This window comes from Bos grunniens, chromosome 6 (assembly GCF_055505025.1).
Source record: "Bos grunniens cultivar Pamir isolate PY7600 chromosome 6, Bosgru_T2T1.0, whole genome shotgun sequence".
In the NCBI taxonomy this organism is placed as follows: Eukaryota; Metazoa; Chordata; class Mammalia; order Artiodactyla; family Bovidae; genus Bos; species Bos grunniens.
Window position 1 is genome coordinate 27,120,684 of NC_141170.1, and position 22,696 is coordinate 27,143,379.

The 22,696-nt window shown below is 41.6% G+C and overlaps 2 protein-coding genes across 9 annotated transcripts in view; one reads left to right on the forward strand and one right to left on the reverse strand.

Annotated features, from left to right (window-relative positions):
* The window catches only part of USO1 (USO1 vesicle transport factor), an 80,216-nt gene extending 73,000 nt beyond the window's left edge, over positions 1-7,216 (reverse strand). For both annotated transcript variants that reach the window (XM_086405354.1, XM_086405353.1), the window contains exon 1: positions 6,968-7,216. In XM_086405354.1, the coding sequence (XP_086261480.1) occupies positions 6,968-7,033 (66 nt within the window). In that variant the 5' untranslated portion in view covers positions 7,034-7,216. The remainder of the gene's footprint in view (positions 1-6,967) is intronic.
* Positions 7,217-7,433: 217 nt separating this feature from the next.
* G3BP2 (G3BP stress granule assembly factor 2) overlaps positions 7,434-22,696 on the forward strand; it is a 92,546-nt gene continuing 77,283 nt past the window's right edge. For all 7 annotated transcript variants that reach the window (XM_086405367.1, XM_086405375.1, XM_086405366.1 and 4 more), the window contains exons 1-2: positions 7,434-7,573; positions 7,673-7,792. The gene's annotated coding sequence lies outside the window, so the exon portion shown is untranslated. The remainder of the gene's footprint in view (positions 7,574-7,672; positions 7,793-22,696) is intronic.

Here is a 22,696-nt window from a genome sequence, read left to right on the forward strand (position 1 = left end):
TGCTATCTAGGTTGGTCATAACTTTCCTTCCAAGGAGTAAGTGTCTTTTAATTTCATGGCTGCAGTCACCACCTGCCGTGATTTTGGAGCCCAAAAATAAAGTCTGACACTGTTTCCACTGTTTCCCCATCTATTTCCCATGAAGTGATGGGACCGAATGCCATGATCTTCGTTTTCTGAATGTTGAGCTTGAAGCCAACTTTTTCACTCTCCACTTTCACTTTCATCAAGAGGCTTTTGAGTTCCTCTTCACTTTCTGCCATAAGGGTAGTGTCATCTGCATATCTCAGGTTATTGATATTTCTCCCGGCAATCTCGCTTCCAGCTTGTGTTTCTTCCAGTCCAGCGTTTCTCATGAGGTACTCTGCATATAAGTTAAATAAGCAGGGTGACAATATACAGCCTTGACATACTCCTTTCCCGATTTGGAACCAGTCTGTTGTTCCATGTCCAGTTCTAACTGTTGCTTCCTGACCTGCATACAAATTTCTCAGGAGGCAGGTCAGGTGGTCTGGTATTCCCATCTCTTTCAGAATTTTCCACAGTTTATTGTGATCCACACAGTCAAAGGCTTTGGCATAGTCAATAAAGCAGAAATAGATGTTTTTCTGGAACTCTCTTGCTTTTTCCATGATCCAACGGATGTTGGCAATTTGATTTCTGGTTCCTCTGCCTTTTCTAAAACCAGCTTGAACATCTGGAAGTTCACGGTTCGCATATTGCTGAAGCCTGGCTTGGAGAATTTTCAGCATTACTTTACTAGCGTGTGAGATGAGTGCAGTTGTGCGGTAGTTTGAGCATTCTTTGGCGTTGCCTTTCTTTGGGATTGGAATGAAAATGGACCTTTTCCAGTCCTGTGGCCACTGCTGAGTTTTCCAAATTTGCTGGCATATTGAGTGCAGCACTTTCACAGCATATCTTTCAGGATTCGGAATAGCTCAACTGGAATTCCATCACCTCCACTAGCTTTGTTCGCAGTGATGCTTTCTAAGGCCCATCTGACTTCACATTTCAAGATGTCTGGCTCTAGGTCAGTGATCACACCATTGTGATTATCTGGGTCGTGAAGATCTTTTTTGTACAGTTCTTCTGTGTATTCTTGCCATCTCTTCTTAGTATCTTCTGCTTCTGTTAGGTCCATACCATTTCTGTCCTTTATCGAGCCCATCTTTGCATGAAATGCTCCTTTGGTATCTCTGATTTTCTTGAAGAGATCTCTAGTCTTTCCCATTCTGTTGTTTTCCTCTACTTCTTTGCGTTGATCGCTGAAGAAGGCTTTCTTATCTCTTCTTGCTATTCTTTAGAACTCTGCATTCAGGTGCTTATATCTTTCCTTTTCTCCTTTGCTTTTCGCTCCTCTTCTTTTCACAGCTATTTGTAAGGCCTCCCCAGACAGCCATTTTGCTTTTTTGCATTTCTTTTCCATGGGGATGGTCTCGATCCCTGTCTCCTGTACAATGTCACGAACCTCATTCCATAGTTCATCCGGCACTCTATCAGATCTAGGCCCTTAAATCTATTTCTCACTTCCACTGTATAATCATAAGGGATTTGATTTAGGTCATACCTGAATGGTCTAGTGGTTTTCCCTACTTTCTTCAATTTAATTCATGCTAATCAACAGTCAATTTGATTTGTTTTAATGAAATAAAAAGTTACTGGTTTTGATTACAGAAAGAGCCAGAAATTTGTTTTAAAACAAATTCTATCACTGAGAAGATTTTACAAAAAAAAAAGCAAGAGCCAGACTTATCTTCAGATGATCTGAACTGTTTCAATCTTAAAGTGGGTGGGGGGGATTACAAAGTCAAACAACAGTCTCTTTTCAGATCAATCCATAAACCTAACATAATCTATTTCCATTACAATTATGTAATGGAATGGCTAATAAGTTAGCCAACATAATATACTGCTTCATGTATTCTCCATGCTTTCTCTAAGAAATTTCCTGTTTTCCAAAAGCACATGCTTTTAAGCAAGGCATCATACTGAAACTTGTCTAACAAATAACCTATCACAAATGCTAGCATTTCAAAGTCTAACAGTATATAGTTTCCAAATTATAAACTAAAATTATCAACTTTAATTATAAATTTTATAAATTATAAAAATTTGTGACTTTTTACACAGAGTTAATGGTATTTCTGCCTGAGGTATAAAAATATAAATAAGCATGCCTTTTCTAGGTTATCTACAACAGAAAAACCAGACAAAGCAGTATAAATAATAAGAGGAACATGTACAAAAATACAAATTTACATAAGGAATTCTTATATTCGCTCCTAAAAGATAATTCAAGTGATTACAATTATAAATCATAAAACATCAAGAATTATTTATAGGTTACCCAAAGGGCAAGAGTTCATGAACTCTATAAAGCTGATGATAACGAAGGGCTTCTATTTTAAATGCAGCATTCCTTTAAAAAATTTATCCTGGAACATTTTATCGAATATATGTTTCTCAAAACACTAGACCTACATGGTTTCCTGGAGGGAGAAAAAGGATATGATCAATTAGATTTGGCAAACACAACTTACTTTCTAACTCTATCTTGAAAATATTTGAAAGCGTAACATACTGTTTATTTAATAAACCTTGTACAAATATCAGGTTTTTTGTTTGTTTTTGACCATCACACAGGATATGTCTTTAGTAACAAAATCCTTTCAACTACAGCTACTCACATTCTTTGGGACACCCTTTGATATGTAAATTTTAAATGATACAAATACTCTACATAATTAACCTTCAAGAAAGCCATGTAGTTTTCAATAGGCACTACTTTTAAAGAATATGAGACATCTTTGGTTGGGTATAGTGATCAAAACACAAATCGTTATTATGGCTTTCTCTGATACTGTTATTGTAAGAGCTAAGAGAGAAAACACATACCAGTTCCAACACTGACTGGGTTATTAATACAGAATATGAACCACGGATCCAGATATAGGAGTTTCAGGCTACACATTTTATAGTAACGTGGTATATAATGTGCTCGACTAAACCAAAACTATGTCTAAATTTAAGTGCACATTCCTTAATAACAATTTTTATTAAAAGAAACTACAGCTGTGTCCATAGCCCTTCTGCTTTTCAAGTCAGCTGACCAAAGTCTGATCTAAAAAAAGACACTTTAGCAGTACAGTAATTCTACATATCTTTTCTGTACTTTTGCAGCTTTCATGTTTTGGGACACAATTTGAGAAGAGAACCCCACCCCTATGATTTATCATCACAAATAGTTAACATTTTTCTTGGAATCTGCAAGAAACTCATCTTCAAAAAAAAAAAAAAGAAGACATTAGTTGGAAGGTAGATGGAAAATTTAGCATGTCTGACCTCGCAAAAGGGCTTCCCAGTTTGAACTAGTAGTAAAGAACCTGTGTACCAATGCAGGAGACTTAAGAGACAAAGGTTCAAAAAAAAAAAAAAAAAAAGAGACAAAGGTTCAATTCCTGGGTCAGGAAGATCCCCTGGAGGAGGGCACTGCAACCCACTCTGGTATTCCTGCCTGGAGAATCCCATGGACAGAAGAGCCTGGTGGGTTACCAGTCCATTGGGTCACAAAGAGTTGGACAGGACTGAGGTGACATAGCACTTAGCACGAGCACTCAATCTGGACCTAGCAAAGTATGTCAAGGCTAAGGAGACTTTAATCATCAGAAATCAGTTACTGCCTTTCTCTACTGAAGTAAAAAAGAGAAATCAAATTAAAAACTATTTGACTCTATGAAATATGAAAGGTTTAATGTGAATGAAACTCCAGACTTAAAATATTTCGAACTTTATAGAATTATTGACTATCATATGATATAAACACAAATATTTACTACTTTGTTTCTAAAGAACATCTTAATACCAGTCCAAAGTTACTGTTAACTGAGTATGAAAAGCTAGGTACCATACAATCAATGATACACCTCAAACATTTAGAAGAAATTTGAGTTAAGGAAAAGCAGGAAAGCAGTCAAAGCACAGCAAATCTGAAAAATCCCTGAGTAAAAAGTTTGACATAATGAATTTCAATCATTTCAGAACTTTGATTCCTACAGTCTTTAAAAAGCATTGTTTTAACACCTAGTAATTTGCAGTTGCTATGATTATAGATCTGTGATTTCTTTCATAATATCGTAAAAAATGATTTAACAAATATTGAGTACTACTATGGAAAAACAGATTAAATATATATGAACACTGCACCAAAGATGCTTAAGAGTCTAGAAGAGATGGGGCAGATATAAAAGGTAGAAAGTCTAAGAAATGCACAATCTAGTTAATCTGAAGATTAATCAGAGGAGAAATATTATCTGCAGTTTAGTGGATGGAAAAATAAGGGGTGCAAATTAGGGCAGGGATCCATGACGGATTTTTGAAGGAGAGGCAGAACTTAAGACAATGAAAAGAGGCTTTCCACTGGAAAATATGAGAAAAGCAAGAAAGAAGGGAAACCACAATGGAAATAATATAATTTTGCAGAAATGGACAAAACTACAAAATAATGATAAAGCAGAAGTTAGAAATTCTAAGCTCGGGCAACTAGAATATCCAGGTCACATCAAATCAGCAATTAAAAGATCTAATATTATACTAACAGTCTACCAATGCTCTATAAATACTCCTAAATTAGTGACTTATGACCCTGTATACCAATTACTCTTCCTGATGGAATGAGATGGTGAAATAAAATAGTAACTCAGAGTAAACTATTAATTCTCATCAGAAGACATTGGTTTTCCAATTTTGATATACACGTTCAAGGTTAGGCAAGAACAAGGGCCCCCCACTTCCCTTTCAGTTTATATATACATGATACACAAGTGATTCCAGTTTCACTTTGAAATCATGATATAAAAGCTATGTTGTTCCATTCACTATGGCAAGATCAAAGTGCTCTGGTCTCAGCTCTGCATTACTGTGCAAGTGGCTTCAGTGCTTTGTGCGTCAGTCTCCTAATTTGTAAAATGATGGGGTTCCACCTGGATGATGTGCAAAGGGCCTTTCAGCTTTAAAATCCTATATTCAATTAGTTGTACACCATCTTTTCTGGAGAGGACATTGTGACAAGACTGACTATAACAAAAACAAAAAAAAAGAAAGTATTCTTTCCCTGAAAACATGTAATAAGGGACCTCCCTGGCAGTTCAGGGGTTAAGACCCCAAGCTCCCAAGGCAGGGGGTACAGGTTTAGTCTCTGGCCTGGGTACTAAGATCACACATGTTGCATGGCACAGCCAAAAAAAGAAAAAAAAGAAAAAAAAAAGTAATAAAAACTTAACTTTTATTGAACACATACTAAGTGCTAGTTTCTTTCCATCTTTTATTTCACTTAATCCTCAATACACCCATCAGAGTAGGCATTTTTCTGATTTTACTCATAGGGTATTAGTCATCTCTTGCCTGTTCAATCTAATGAGAGGTGGAAGGCAAGGATTCAAATCAAGTTCTAATAAACCACACTTTAAAACCTGGTGCCTCAAACAAAAATATAAAATACATGAACAAAAGCTGAAGAGGTGGGCTGACTATGGTAATCTGAATAGAGCATGTGTATGTGTATGTGTGCACGTATGTGTGTGTGCACGTGACCGTGTGTGAAATCTCCTGATTTTCAAATGAAGGAAAGCAGATTCACCAGCTTTCAGCTTCTGCTTCAAACAGTTCTAACTCAGATGACATGAATTTTAATAATTACATATATTTCAAAAATTCCCAGATATGTATTAAAATGCAGACATCAGCAATAAAGTCTAGGCTTGATGTAAGGCAAGCTTTGGTTGAATCCTAGCTCCATTACTAGCAGTGTGACTTAGGTCAAGTGACTTCACTTCTCTAAGCCTCAAGTTTTCATTTGTAAAGTGAGGACACTGTCACCTGTCCTGCAAGGTGGTTGGGGATCTAAGGAGAATGAAAATGTAAACTACAAAGAACACAGTACCCAGCATAAGGTAAGAGCCTGACAAATGAAAGCTATTATTGAACCTTCAGGATGCTAGTAACACAGAACATAGTAACGTTCATAGACAATCCAGTAGTGTCTACGAATACTAACCACAGTTTACTTTTACAATGTCATACTTTGTCACTTTTTTGTAGACCTAAAATTACCCTCAAACCAATAGTTAAAAAAAAAAAAAAGGTCATACACTTATTCCTAACAGACACTAACCAAACTTCGAGATTTATCCTAAACCTAAAATCGAACCAACTTATCAAAAACTGTGTTGAGTAGCTAACAATTTTTTTAAAGTGACGCTGCAAATCCTGTTACCACGAGTTCAGACTTCTGAATGGGGAGAAAATGGAAGGGACGCGTGTTCCCAAAGCATTTTGAGCGCGAAAGATCCCCACAACGTCCAAGCGAGTATTTCCCAAATAGTGGGTGAGGCTGAAAAACGGGGTCCGAACTAATGATACCTGAAGAACGACCTGCCTCCAGTTGAAGGGGCAGGGGCAGGTGGCTTTGTGACCCAAACTATCGTATTATTCTTAGCCACTTGCTTTGGTCAACTGCTGGGTTTTAAACTTCCTGCAGTCTTCCTCAAAGCCCCATTCCAGACTGCGAGGGAGGTGGACTTTAGTTAATCACCGCCAGTGAAGACACTGGCGAAACGGGAGGGACAGGCCCGCGGCCCCAGGGCGTGGGAGGCAGGTCGGGCCACTTCTGCCCACGACGGATGCCTTTCCCGGTGGTACCACCGCGGACCACCACCAAGCGGCCTGCGGAGCTCCGGGGCGCGGTTGCTGTCATCAGGGCCAAGCCGCCGCGCTGCGGGTTGCGCTGCGGGTGTGAGGGAATAACTTGCGGGTTTCAGGAGAGGAAGAGAGGCACGGGGGCAAAAGGGGAGGCGGCATGTAGACTCCCGGCCCACGGTGACGCGCAGGGGATGACCTCCGGGCCCCTATGTCCTCCGTCCCGGTTTCTGCCCGGACCCTTCCCAAGTCCCGGACCCGCCGCTCCTCTCACCGTCTCGGCTTCTGTGTGCTGGGGTCCGGCACTCTGACCCCCCATAACCCCGCGGAGGAAATTCATCTTGCCGCTCAGCCGCGGGCTCTACCGGCCTTTTCGGGAAAGAAGAGATTAACTTCCCCTGTCCTCCGCAGGGCCTGACCCCAAAGCCTGCACTTTGCACTCCCCGGCCGCCACCGCCACAGCCTACTCAGCGGCCGCTCCAGCCCCCTAAGCCCGGAAACAGCGTCCGCCACCAGTTGAGATGCGCATGCGCGGCTACGTGGCGTTACGTGGCGGCTCGAAGGGCGAAGGCAAAGGGGGAAAGTAGGCAAGAGGAGGCTGGTAGCCCGGGTCCTCCCAAGCCCCGCCCACTGCGTAGGCTCCACCCTCCCCCGTAAGAACACACCTCCTACTCCCGCCTTCGGCTGGTGCCTCCTGCTGGCCTCAACCACCCACGTGGTCCGAGCCCGGCCCTGCCGGCAGGGGACCTTACGGATTTTGTACGCATTTTGGCTTGCAAGGTGTTTAATTGTTGCCGGGCGGGACTTACTGCAAGCTGTCAAGTCTGGGGTTATATTTTGTTGAGTCGAAAGTGAAATTTTCCTTCGGCCGACGTGACAGGTAAGGGGTCCCGGCCTCTGGGAGGGTTCATTTGGTTTTGCGGTATAGCAGTACGAGCTTTGTGGCCTTCTCATCTCCACAAATTACATTTCTTTACAGGGCTTTGTTTGGTGAAAAAAAGGGTACTTGAGCCCCCTCATTCCATTGCCACGGGAGGGCGCATTTCTCAGCTTTTGCTCTTCCAACCTGCTAAAAGGAATTCCTGGATCTAAACACCAGGTACACCGCTATTTTCTATGGGTGTGAGGAAGAAACCAATCCAACCCTGCGTTTGGCTTACTAGAGAAAATACCTTAATCTGCAGTGTCAGTTTGGCAGCAGGGAACATGATGTTTTGTTATTAACGCTAAACTCCTACATTTTCAGCGTGTGTGGCTGGCGGGGCGGGGTGGGGTTGGGGGGCGGCGGGGGCAGTTAGCATGAAAAATATTCGTTTTTCAAATCGGTATGCCTTGTTTCTTTCGAAATGAGAGTGCCAGATACACATGCTTATGGAGTAGTCTTGTCAATGTCTTGAACGTAAAAGCGCAGAGTCTAGTTATAACTGATTCATACACCACTCCCCTTGGATGCCCCACAGGTCTCAGACTCCCCATCCTTCCTTAAAAAAAAAAAAAATCAGTATGCTTCTTTCATGTGCCCTGCCACACTCATTAGTACCACTAGCCAAATAATTGCCTAAGCTGGAAGGAGGAAGCTGGGAGGAATCTGAAACTCTGGATTTCACCCCCACATGTCCAGTAGTAGTCAAATCCTGTCATGCCTATTTATAGACTGTTTCTCAAGTAGGTCTCTGCTCTCCATGCTCTCTGCCTCTGACATGGTTTATGTTCTCATCATTTTTCACCAAGATTACGGGCAATAGCTTCCTAACTAGTTTGTCAGCATTTAAGCCTTGGGTTTCTTCCAGTCACCCAAGTCCACTCTTGGGTGAGCCTGACAATGACAAAACGTCTGTCCACTTTAGTCCTCGTCTGAAAATCCTCCGGTTGTTGCCCATTCACCCCAAAATAAAATCCAAACTCCTTAGCTTGATGTATAGGCCCATTATGTTCTGGCTCTTGCCTGTTTTTTCAGCTCCTGCCTCCCCCACATACTCTGGATATATGCCTGGATATGTCCTTCCCCTTCCTCCACTTCATCAAGGAAACTCCTGCTAGTTCCTTAAAATTTAACTTTGGTATCTTCAGAAAGCTCTCCCTGAAATCTAGATACATGTGTATATGCTATTCCTTTGCAGTTGTTGATATGTTGATATGTTGATAAGCTCTCAGTAAATGCCTACTGAGCCAGACTGTTAATGGCAGAATGTGTTGTTCATTTTTATATCTCTGTGGCTTAGCATTGTCCCATAAAAGGTGAAAAGCATTAAAGGATATATGAATATAATGATGAGGAGGAAGATCCTTTTTTTCATTTGTAAGGTGGGTTTGCAGATAACACATATCACAAAGGCTATGGTGCAGTTTCCTTTGCTAGTGCCAAGGTTTTAAGCTTCTGTGAGTTGGAGAACAGTGGGGATCATACTGCCAAAAATATTGTACACTAAGCATTGTCCTCTGTTTTAAAACTGGACACTTGACAGTTTGCTTTAGACATTTTCCACCAGGGCATTTCCTTGCAGCCTAAAAAAAGTAACCAATAAATGCTCAGCATTTTTATTACCAAGTAATATCTGCAAAGAACTTCATCTAGTCCTTAAGTCTCACCCCTCCCTGAGCCTCTCCTCACCTCTAGGGGTAAAGCTCTGAGATAGAGTGGGGCTCATGGATGTCTATTACATGTGTTATTTGGTAATAAAAAGCAGCGCCTTCACATTTTAGCAGAATTGTTTTAAGGCACCAACCTTTCCAAAATGCCCTGCTTTGTTTTAAATTTCAGTAAGTATAGCAGATGCTCAAGAACCGTTTCTTAAATAAAGGAAAAGAAAACATGAAAAAATTGTGACTGCCTGACTTATGCCATTATACTTCTCACTTTTATAAATCTAATTATTCAATGGGAGAGTGCCACAAATCATTAAAATACATATAATTCATGGCTCAACTGGTAAAGAATCGAGTGCCACAAATCATTAAAATACATATAATTCATGGCTCAACTGGTAAAGAATCTGCCTGCAATGCAGAGGAGACCTGGGTTTGATCCCTAGATTGGAAAGATCCCCTGGAGAAGGGAAAGGCTACCCACTCCAGTGCTCTGGCATGGAGAATTCCATGGACTGTATAGTCCGTGTGGTTGCAAAGAGTCAGACACGACTGAGTTAACTTTCAGTTTTCAAAATGTTAACTTGGGTAAATAAAAGTGATTTTTCTGAGAATAGAACAATTAACAAAACTCATTGATTTGAAATTCATTTTTAGATTTGCTTGCTTCCAATCCCCTAGCTCAGTGGCTCTCTTCAGTGGCCCACTTTCCTCATCCTTTCTTATTTTCTATAGCAAACTCAACAATAACAATGAAATATCATTACACAAGATTGGTTGAGGGTGGTGGTAATGCGGTGGAGTTTTGTCCATACCTGGTTTGGAGGATGAGTGGAGGTGATAATTTGTGTTTAAAATGTATCAATCACATACAGGTTTTTAAAGACTAGTTACTGGAAAAGTCAGGGTTCAAAAATATTGTTGATAAAATTTTGCATTAAATTTTATTCATTAACCAAACACAGCAAAATAAATTGATAATGATGAAGCAGTAATTGACATTCAGAACCAATCAATAATAACAGTATCAAATACACTTGTGCTCTTTCTTTGCTAGACTATTCAAAGGACTTTACAAGAAATAAATTGCTTAATTCTCCCAACAACCTTATGAACTGAATAATGTTATTAGCCCCATTTTTCCCGTGACAAAACAGGGACAGAGAGTAACTTGCTTGATGTCATATAGGTAGAAAGTGGCAGAGCTGGAACATAAATTGGTAATCTGACTCCAAAGCCTGTGCTCTTATGTATTACCCTGTCTGACCTCTCTAGACCCAAGACAATGATCATGCACTAAGTAGAGAGGTGGTCTACAAGTCCCTGTGTAATCTGGCCTCTCTGTTGTCTCCCTGACCTCACTCACTTCCTGCTTTATTCCCTCCACTCCAGCAACACTGGCTTCCTTAGGTTTCTGAAACTTGATCTCCCCTCATGGCCTTTGTGCTTGTCTTTGCTGTGTTTTGGATGCCTGCTCCTCTACCCACATAGAGAAATGCCTCACTTGCTTCACCTTACTTAAGTCTGCTCAGATGTTACTTGGGCTTCCCTGGTGGCTCAGACGGTAGAGAATCTACCTGTAATGCAGGAGACCTGGGGTCTATCCCTGGGTAGGGAAAATCCCCTGGAGAAGGGAACGGCAACCCCTCCATTATTCTTGCCTGGAGAATTCCATGGACAGAGGAGCCTGGCGGACTAAGTCTATGGGGTCGCATAGAGTCAGACACAACTGTGCATGGATGCACACGTAAATGTTACTTGGGTCTCTCCTGACTGTTCTTAAGTTGCCATCTCCCCATACTCCTTCTTCCTCTGCACTGCTTATGGTCCTCTGTATTCCGTATCAGTCTTACTTTATTCTTTTATATATATATATATATATATATATATATATTATTTTTCTGTATTTCATCAGATCTAAGATGCCATCAAGTGTACCTCAGAGAAAGAGAAAAAAGATTGTTATTGTTATTCATTTGCTAAGTCACGTCCAATTCTTTTTGACCTCATGGCCTGTGGCATGCCAAGCTCCTCTGTCCTCCACTGTCTCCTAGAGTTTGCCCAAATTCATGTCCATCGAGTCAGTGATGCTATCTAACCATCTCATCCTACCTCCTTCTACCTTGCCTTCAATCTTTCCCAGCATCAAGGTCTTTTCCAATGAGTCAGCTCTTCACATCAGGAGCTTCAGCTTCAGCTACAGTCCTTCCAATGAATATTCACGGTTGATTTCCTTTAGGATTGACTGTTTTGATCTCCTTGCAGTCCAAGGAGAATATCTTCTCCAGCTCCACAGTTCAAAAGCATCAGTTCTTTGGTGCTCAGCCTTCTTTTTGGACCAACTCTCACATCCATACCTGACTATTGGAAAAAAAACCATAGCTTTGACTGTAAGATGCCACCTATCAAAAAATGCATCCCAATTTTAGGTTTCATAAAATGTGAAGAAATGTTCATCATAGGATTAATGGAATATAGTATTTATTTTACATCTTTATTTTGTTTATAGTATATTTCTCCACTATCACCTGAATGTAAACCCATAAGGTAGGGATTTTAAATGCGCCCTTTTGTAAATTGTTCTCTCTTCTATAGCTCTCCCTGGTGACTCAGATGGTAAGGAATCCGTCTGCAGTGTAAGAGACCCGGGTTTGATCCTTGGGTTGGGAAGATCCCCTGGAGAAGGGAATGACAACCCACTCCAGTATTCTTGCCTGGAGAATTCCAGGGACAGAGGAACCTGGCAGGGTACATCCATGGGGTCACAAAGAGTCAAGACACGACTGAGCGACTAACACTTTCAGGTTCTGTGTTCAGTGCTTAAACACATTATATGACACATGGTCAGCACTTAGTAGCTCTTTAAGGGATGAATGAGCTCAAATGAGGAAGTTCCCAGCTTCAGTTTGTATGCATGGAAGCAGAAATTCTGCAGCGCTGCAACGTTGCATAGCGCCCACACGTCCTCAACAGAGTCTGAGAAACTTTTCCTGAGAAAATTTGATTAAATTTAGTTTATGAATATTTTGTTTGCTTTCAGCAATCAATTTAGTAATTAACACTTAGTCATATGTAAAGATAAATGTGGAAGAAAGGAGTTAAATTTTGGGGATCAGATAGCAGCCCGTTGGGAGAACCATTTCAACCTCCCGGTGGCAAGCTCACTCTGGCTTGAAATTCATTACACGAATGCAATTATTGTCATCATGGTTGTCTCCTTCTCCTTCTTTAAGACAGATAATACATTCACGTGGTTAAAATATAAGTGACAAAAGTGTACTTAGCAAAAAGTTTTCCTACTATTCCTTGGCCACCCAGGCAAATATAAACAATTCTTGTTTATCCTTCCAGATACACATATATGTATATGTACTCTCTTTTAATAACACAAATCAATGTAGCACATTGTATAAACTGTTCTGCACCTTACATTTTCCTATTTAATAATTCTTGGAAATTGTTCCATACAAGAAGTATTCTTTATCCTTTCTTATTGTGTTCTGTGAAATGCTTTTAAAATATTTTTTGAAGCCCTAGGAATTCCTTGGAAGAGGGGGGTACAAGATAGAGGGTTCTGGGGCCCCATCCTGCTCCATTTGGATTTCATTTGTTCATACTTCCTGTGTCATTTGGAAGAAAAGAGGCTAAAATGTTGGATAGCCACCTCTCTTAAGAGATGTGAAACGTGACCGAGGCAAGGACCTGAATAATCAAGTAGTTTCACATGCTCTAGAGTCCAGGTTGCAAATTCCTTCTCTATCTGTTTTGAGAAGGATAATAATATCCTCCTCATGTGGTGGTTGTTAGAATTTTATTACATAATAGCTTTAATGTGCTTAGTACTTTAGTGCATGAAACAGAGTAAATAATAAAGGTCAGAGTGGAGACCTAGGTATCTTTGGTGCATATCATCAATTTCTTAACAACTGAACATTTAAAGATACTACCCTATAACAGTACTCACTTCAAACTGTTGGCTCATGTTACAGAAAAGTCCGTTACTTCAGACATGACTTGCTCTGGGAAACATCCAGATAATCTCTCAAGGATCTGGACTTTAATTATTTTATCTGGACTCTGCTCTTTCTGTTGGTTTCTTTCTCTGACTCTCTGCAAGGGCAAGTTTGCTGTCAGTTCCTGCAGTCCTGTAACCTCCCAGGTCCAAGTTTATAGAGGAAGACTCCTTACCTCTCTCCTTAGAATCCCAGCAAAAGCCCTCTTATTACTCACTGGACCTTACTGGGGCATGTACCTTTGTGTTGGGTGAATTCCTATAGTCCAGTGTGTGAGATGCTCTGACAGGCCTTGGTTTACATGCCCATCTCTAAAACAAGCAATGGGCGTATGGCATAAGAACAGGGAAACAGGGACTTTCTTTGGACTACTGGGCCAGCAGAAAGTTTATCAGGATAGGAAAAACAATAGATGCTTGCTACATCCCTGATGGACTTGACTGCTTGCCAGTTTGGTTTTTTTTTTAATATTTTTTTCCTGCCTGCCACTAGCACTAGCTAGCATAAGTACTGTTGCTCTACAAAATGTTCAAAAGATCATGTTGCATTACTTAATAAAAGTAATTTTACATTGCTTTGTATTTATATCTGCAAGCAAAGCTATATCTATACCCACTTTTTACAAGAGTACAGTCCAGGTGTGTTTCCATTCTTCGGAAAATATAAGAGAAGTGCTTACTTAATAAAACACTTAAATTAGGAAATCCCATTTTCAGTTCCAAAGGACTTTTTGTAAGACTGAAAATTTTAAGTTAGTTTATTTTTGGCCGTGCTGTGTCTTCATTGCTGCAAGTGGAGAGCTACTGTAGTGGTGTGTGGGCTTCTCATTGCGGTGGCTTCTCTTGTTTTGGAGCACAGGCTCTAGAACGCAGGCTCAGTAGTTGTGGCTCTTGGGCTCTAAGTATGTAAGCTGGGTAGTTGTGTCACGCAGGCCTAGTTGCTCCACAGCATGTGGGATCTTCCTGGACCAGGGATCAAACCCATGTCCCTTGCCTTGGCAAGGGGATTCTTAACCGCCGGATCACCGGGGAGTCCTATAAGAGTGTTTATTGAGGGATAAATGTATCAGCTCCAGGCCCAGGCACTCTTATCTCCTGTAGAGAATTTGACTGTCATCTCTCCACACCCACTGTGTTCCCCCACTCCCTGCAGCTAGCTAAACAGGCAAGTCCTGAATAGCCAGAATGGGGTTGAAGATTTTACTGCCCCATTCCACAGCTAAACTAAGTCTTTTGAAGTTTGAATTACTGGGTGATGCTAAGACTTCCTGGAAGTTTAAGGTAACTTCTCGTGAAGTTATTGCCATGTTCATTAGCAATCCACGACCAGGCAGTTGCAGCTGACTGTCTCATCTGCCTAAGTCTGTGGTCAGGTGAGTACAAGAGCAGGGGACCTTGTCAATGTAGATTGGGCCTCCAGGGCCAGCAGGGTGGTAACTGACTTGGACCAGAGCATTTCAAAGCCAGCCCAGATCTCCAAGGTCTCCTCTCTCCCCAGTTCCAGTTCTTTAATGATGTTGACTATAAGCAACCAGCACGCTACATGAATTTGGGGTAAGCTCAGTAAGTTGCCGGAGAAGGCAATGGCACCCCACTCCAGTACTCTTGCCTGGAAAATCCCATGGAAGGAGGAGCCTGGTAGGCTACAATCCATGGGGTCGCTAAGAGTTGGACACAACTGAGCGACTTCACTTTCACTTTTCACTTTCACGCATTGGAGAAGGAAATGGCAACCCACTCCAGTGTTCTTGCCTGGAGAGTCCCAGGGATGGGGAAGCCTGGTGGGCTGCCGTCTATGGGGTCACACAGAGTTGGACACGACTGAAGTGACTTAGCAGCAGCAGCAGTAAGTTGCAGATATTAGATGGAGGGTCCAGAACTGGCATACAGTTTGAGGAAAGAAGAGGGAGTTGGCTGTGGACGTAATTGTCTGCCAGCAGCTCAAGAGTCGATGGGCAGAGGAATAGAAGATAGAAGATTATGAGCGCAGAGAGGCTGAGGACAGAAGCCTTCTCTCTGGCTCGACTGTTCCTGATGCTGCCTTGCCCAGGATCTCAAATACCACACTAGTCATGGGTAATATAAAGAAATAGAAGAGCTCCAGCTTATTCTCCCACTCCCTTCTCCTTGGGCTTTCCAGGAGGCGCTAGTGGTAAAGAACCCACGTGCCAATGCAGGAGATGTAAGAGATGCGGGTTCAATCCCTGGGTTGGGAATATCTGCTGGAGGAGGACATGGCAACCCACTCCAGTATTCTTCTTGGAGAATCCCATGGGTAGAGGGGCCTGGCGGGCTACAGTTCATAGGGTCGAAAATAGTCGACTTAGCATGCATGCATGCATGCATGAACCCTCTCCCTACCTCTAATACCCCAATACACACATGGCCTTTCCAGGGCAGGGCCACAGTTGGTGAGACCCAAGATGACCCAGACCCAAGTCCTTAAACTGCTCCCTCTCTCCCAGGTATATGCATGATGAGTCCTAAATAGCAACCAGTCTTCTTGTGCAGGTGCTGCTGTCTAGATGGGGTTCAAGTTTCTATGTGAGTGCGTTCTAGGTAGCTTCAGCTGTGTCCAGCTCTTTGTGACCTTATGGACTATAGCCTGCCAGGCTCCTCTGTCCATGGGATTCTCCAGGCAAGAATACTGGAGTGGGTTGCCCTCCTCCAGGGGGGATTTTCTCAACTCAAGGATCGAACTGCAGTCTCTTATATCTCCTGCATTGGCAAGTGGGTTCTGTACTGGCACCTGGGAAGCAAAATGACTATACTTGTATTTAGGTACTTATTTCATGGTGTAGTAAATACCAAGAGCTTTGTTTTCTTAAAAGCAAAATTCATAACCATTGAAAACATATCAATGAAACTACAAATATAACCCATTTCATTTTAACAGAATGAGTGACTCTAAGTTCTGCTGTATCTTGCATACCTGATGGGCTGGTTAGGCCTGAATTCAGCACCTTTCCTTACATTTCACTTTTCTGTTTGGGGCTTTTGCAATCTTGGTCTGTAGGTGGCTACTCGGCTCTGGCCAGAGACTTGGGCTCCTTGTTTTTTATTTTTCCTTGTCAAATTTAGGAAAGATGATCCTTCTTGCGTGTTAACTCCTGACCTCTCTGGCAGAATGAGCCTCTTTATTTGTAGAACTTTTCTCCTGTAATTCATACTCAGCTCCTCCCTTTTTGAGGGAGGGGTAAGGTGGGAGATGGAATTGCAAGAGCTGATTGATAAGGAAGGGGCTCAGAGGGGGTTAGTGGGGCTTCTGTGAAGCAGAGAACAGTCACAGAAGAGAAAGGGGAGACAGTAGAGAATGAGATCCAAGAAACTGAATGAAACTGCTGACTAATATCTGCAGCTAGAGTATTACACCCACATAAATACAGTGTTTTTTTTTCTTCAGTACTTAAAAATAGCTCAGTATAGCAGAATACTGAAAACAGATGTGCTTGGTTTCCTGAGCTACTGATTCAGCAAACATTTGAGTGTCTGTCCTCTCTGCCAGGCCCTGCAATAGCTTCTTTCCCACTATAGGTTCCTTCTGGAGTGCTGAAATTCTTATTTGTATTTTCACAGAGAGTGAAGCCTGGGCTTCAGCATGGTATAGAGTAGAAAGGAATGTTTTGTTTGCAAACCTCAACAGAATTGGGTCCTACCTCTTTGGAATGGTGTAGTCTTAGGCAAATTAGACTTAACTTTCCTGTCTTGGTTTTGATTACCTACTGCCTTGCAAAAGAAAACCAAAGAATGCCTTAAAACAAATTGTCTGGGATCTAAGCTGGTACTTTTCTGGTAAGCCATGCTTGGCTCAAAGCATTGTCTTTTTTGTTAAAAGCTGATTGTGGTTGTAACCTTATCTGGGAAAAAAGAAAGAGAAAGGTCAAGATCAAATGTTATCTATGGACAAGTTATCTATCCATCCTCTACTTTTTTACTCATGTAACTTTTATGCTGAATTAATTTTAGAATTGAGAAAAGGTTGCAAAAATTGTACAAAGAATTCCTAAATATTTTCACCCAGATTCCTCGAATGTTAACATTTTTATCACAATTACTTTATCATTTTTTTCTCTCTAAATTATGCATTTTCCCCTAAACCATCTGGGAAAGAATTTGTAAGCATGATATCCCTTTATTTTAGTACCCAATTCCTAACAACAAAAACGTTTTCTTAGACAACACAGTGCAGTGATCAAATCCAGGAAATTAACACTGATATCAATGCAATTATCTAATCTACAGACCTTATTCAAATTTTGCCAGGAGTCCCAATTATTTTCCTTTCTGGCCCAATACCAAACCAGGATCACACATTGCATTCAGATGTTATATGTCCATCAGTTCAGTTCAGTTCAGTTCAGTCGCTCATTCGTGTCCGACTCTTTGCGACCCCATGAATTGCAGCACGCCAGGCCTCCCTGTCCATCACCAACTCCTGGAGTTCACTCAGACTCACGTCCATCAAGTCAGTGATGCCATCCAGCCATCTCATCCTCTGTCATCCCCTCCTCCTCCTGCCCCCAATCCCTCCCAGCATCAGAGTCTTTTCCAATGAGTCAACTCTTCTCATGAGGTGGCCAAAGTACTGGAGTTTCAGCTTTAGCATCATTCCTTCCAAAGAACTCTCAGGGCTGATCTCCTTCAGAATGGACTGGTTGGATCTCCTTGCAGTCCAAGGGACTCTCAAAAGTCTTCTCCAACACCACAGTTCAAAAACATCAATTCTTTGGCGCTCAGCTTTCTTCACAGTCCAACTCTCACATCCATACATGACCACTGGAAAAACCCTAGCCTTCACTAGACGGACCTTTGTTGGCAAAGTAATGTCTCTGCTTTTCAATATGCTATCTAGGTTAGTCATAACTTTTCTTCCGAGGAGTAAGCGTCTTTTAATTTCATGGCTGCAGTCACCATCTGTAGTGATTTTGGAGCCCAAAAAAATAGTCTGACACTGTTTCCACTGTTTCCCCATCTGTTTCCCATGAAGTGATGGGACCGGATGCCATGATCTTCGTTTTCTGAATGTTGAGCTTTAAGCCAACTTTTTCACTCTCCTCTTTTACCTTCATCAAGAGGCTTTTGAGTTCCTCTTCACTTTCTGCCATAAGGGTGGTGTCATCTGCATATCTGAGATTATTGATATTTCTCCCGGCAATCTTGATTCCAGCTTGTGCTTCTTCCAGCCCAGCGTTTCTCATGATGTTGTCTGCATATAAGTTAAATAAGCAGGGTGACAATATACAGCCTTGACGTACTCCTTTTCCTATTTGGAACCAGTCTCTTGTTCCATGTCCAGTTCTAACTGTTGCTTCCTGACCTGCGTACAGTTTGCTCAAGAGGCAGGTCAGGTGGTCTGGTATTCCCATCTCTTTCAGAATTTTCCACAGTTTATTGTGATCCACACAATCAAAGGCTTTGGCATAGTCAATAAAGCAGAAATAGATGTTTTTCTGGAACTCTCTTGCTTTTTCCATGATCCAGCGGATTTTGGCAATTTGATCTCTGGTTCCTCTGCCTTTTCTAAAACCAGATTGAACATCAGGAAGTTCATGGTTCACGTATTGCTGAAGCCTGGCTTGGAGAATTTTGAGCATTAGTTCACTAGTGTGTGAGATGAGTGCAATTGTGCAGTAGTTTGAGCATTCTTTGGCATTGCCTTTCTTTGGGATTGGAATGAAAACTGACCTTTTCCAGTCCTGTGGCCACTGTTGAGTTTTCCAAATTTGCTAGCATATTGAGTACAGCACTTTCACAGCATCATCTTTCGGGATTTGGAATAGCTCCACTGGAATTCCATCACCTCCACTAGCTTTGTTCGTAGTGATGCTTTCTAAGGCCCACCTGACTTCGCATTCCAGGATGTCTGGCTCTAGGTCAGTGATCACACCATTGTGACTATCTGGGTCGTGAAGATCTCTTTTGTACAGTTCTTCTGTGTATTCTTGCCACCTCTTCTTAATATCTTCTGCTTCTGTTAGGTCCATACCATTTCTGTTCTTTATTGAGCCCATCTTTGCATGAAATGTTCCCTTGATATCTCTAATTTTCATGAAGAGATCTCTAGTCTTTCCCATTCTGTTGTTTTCCTCTATTTCTTTGCATTGATCACTGAGGAAGGCTTTCTTATCTCTCCTTGCTATTCTTTGGAACTCTGCATTCAGGTGCTTATATCTTTCCTCTTCTCCTTTGCTTTTCACTTCTCTTCTTTTCAAAGCTATTTGTAAGGCCTCCCCAGACAGCCATTTTGCTTTTTTGCATTTCTTTTCCGTGGGGATGGTCTCGATCCCTGTCTCCTGTACAATGTCACGAACCTCATTCCATAGTTCATCAGGCACTCTATCTATCAGATCTAGTCCCTTAAATCTATTTCTCACTTCCACTGTATAATCAAGGGATTTGATTTAGGTCATACCTGAATGGTCTAGTGGTTTTCCCTACTTTGTTCAATTTCCGTCTGAATTTGGCAATAAGGAGTTCATGATCTGAGCCACAGTCAGCTCCCAGTCTTGTTTTTGCTGACTGTATAAAGCTTCTCCATCTTTGGCTGCAAAGAATATAATCAATCTGATTTCGGTGTTGACCATCTGGTGATGTCCATGTGTAGAGTCTTCTCTTGTGTTGTTGGAAGAGGGTGTTTGCTATGACCAGTGCATTTTCTTGGCAAAACTCTATTAGTCTTTGCCCTGCTTCATTCCGTATTCCAAGGCCAAATTTACCTGTTACTCCAGGTGTTTCTTGACTTCCTACTTTTGCATTCCAGTCCCCTATAATGAAAAGGACACCTTTTTTGGGTGTTAGTTCTAAAAGGTCTTGGAGGTCTTCATGGAACCGTTCAACTTCAGCTTCTTTAGCGTTACTGGTTGGGGCATAGACTTGGATTACTGTGATATTGAATGGTTTGCCTTGGAAACGAACAGAGATCATTCTGCGTTTTTGAGATTGCATCCAAGTACTGCATTTTGAACTGTTTTGTTGACCATGATGGCTGCTCCATTTCTTCTGAGGGATTCCTGCCCACAGTAGTAGATATAATGGTCATCTGAGTTAAATTCACCCATTCCAGTCCATGGTAGTTCACCGATTCCTAGAATATCGATGTTCACTCTTGCCATCTCTTGTTTGACCACTTCCAATTTGCCTTGATTCATGGACCTGACATTCTAGGTTCCTATGCAATATTGCTCTTTACAACATCGGACCTTGCTTCTGTCACCAGTCACATCCACAGCTGGGTATTGTTTTTGCTTTGGCTCCATCCCTTCATTCTTTCTGGAGTTATTTCTCCACTGATCTCCAGTAGCATATTGGGCACCTACCGACCTGAGGAGTTCCTCTTTCAGTATCCTATCATTTTGCCTTTTCATACTGTTCATGGGGTTCTCAAAGAAAGAATACTGAAGTGGTTTGCCTTTCCCTTCTCCAGTGGACCACATTCAGTAAGACCTCTCCACCATGACTATGTGTCTATAGTCACCTTTAATCTGGAATGGTTCTCTGTCTTTGTCTTTTGTAATTTGATATTTGGAAGGATACAGGTTAGATCTTACTTTGCACCATACTGCTCAAGTGGAGTTTGTCGGATCTTCCTGATTAAGTTCAGATGGTGCATCTTTGGCATCTTTGCTAGGAATATCCCAGACATGTTCTTCTTCTCACAGGGCATCATCTTAGGAGATATATAACATATACTTGCCCCACTATTAGTGGTATTAATTTTGATCCTTTGTTTAAGGTGTTGTCTGCCTCTCTACTGTACATTTAACTATTTTTCCATTTGATAGTAATGTGTATCATTTGAGGAATGTGCTTTAATATTGCTAAATATCCTATTTCTCCTCAAACTTTCACCCTTCGGTTTTAAGATCCATTGATAATTGTTACCTGAAGCAATAGTAGTTGCCAGTCTGTTGTTTAGGGGCTTCCCAGATGGCACTAATGGTAAAGAATCCTCCTGCCAATGCAGGAGATATAAGGTTTGATCCCTGGGTTGGGGATCTTCCTTGGTTGGGAAGATCCCCTGGAGGAGGAAATAAGTCAGACGACTGAGCACACACAGTCTGCTGTTTGCATAAAACCTTTCCTGGAAGCTCCATCTTTCAGCCTCTACCTATTTAGCTAAGAACCGCGTCCTTGTGCATGCGAAGTTGGTTCAATCTTGTCTGACTCTTTGCGACACTACAGACTGTAGCCCCAGAAAAGGCAATGGCACCCCACTCCAGTACTCTTGCCTAGAAAATCCTATGGATGGAGGAGCCTGGTAGGCTGCAGTCCATGGGGTCACTAAGAGTCGGATACGACTGAGCGACTTCACTTTCACTTTTCACTTTCATGCATTGGAGAAGGAAATGGCAACCCACTCCAGTGTTCTTGCCTAGAGAATCCCGGGGACGGGGGAGCCTGTTGGGCTGCCGTCTATGGGGTCGCACAGAGTCAGACACAACTGAAGTGACTTAGCAGCAGCAGCAGACTATAGCCCACTAGGCCTCTCTGTCCATTGGATTTCCCAGGCAAGAATACTGGAGTGGGTTGTTGTGCTTTTCTCCAGGGGATCTTCCCAAGCCAGGGATCAAACATAAGTCTTTTGCTTCTCCTGAATTGGCAGATGGGTTCTTTACCACTAGCGCCACCAGGGAAGCTCCTTAAGAACCGCATCCAACCTTAATTGGATCCCAAGAGAGCCTGGGAAATGCATTATTATATTATTTTTTTTTTTTGGTATAAGCATATTGGTTTCCCCAGGAAAATTGGGGTTCTCTTAGTAAAGAGGGGAGAATAAAAGCTTACTACAACTTGCCAACCCAATAGCATCATTTATAAGAATTAACTTTTCTTTTTTGTTTTTAAATTTTGGCAGCACTGTGGGGCATGTGGAATCTTAGTTCTTAGTTCCCTGGCCAGAGATCAAACCAGAGCCCCCTGCATTGGAAGCATAGAGTCATAAGGATTCAATTAAATGGTCTTTGTAAAACGTCTACCAAGGAACCTGTAACATGGTTGATACTTTAAAATATTCCTCCCCTACCTATGGGAACAGAAATTCGTTTGTTGTTTTGATCACTTGTGGTCACATAGCTAGTAAATAACAGAACAGGTCTACAAACCCTAGTCTGGTTCCTACACCATAGTTTCCTTTTGCTGGTTTTAAACATTCTGTAGTCACTTAAATCTTCTCAGCTATATGACTAAAACTACCTCTATAGTATTTTAATATAAAAACTCTATATTAATCTATACAACTCTTATGGAATGGTTCTATTCACTAGATGAAGATAACATTATGTGTATGTTAAGCAAATAAAAACCTGACTTAATTTCTTTATATTTGGGCATGTTCCTTTTTGTGTAGTCCCAGGCAATTGTTCTCTTTTGGGGCAATGGCTATTTATTCTTCCAGGAATCATAATC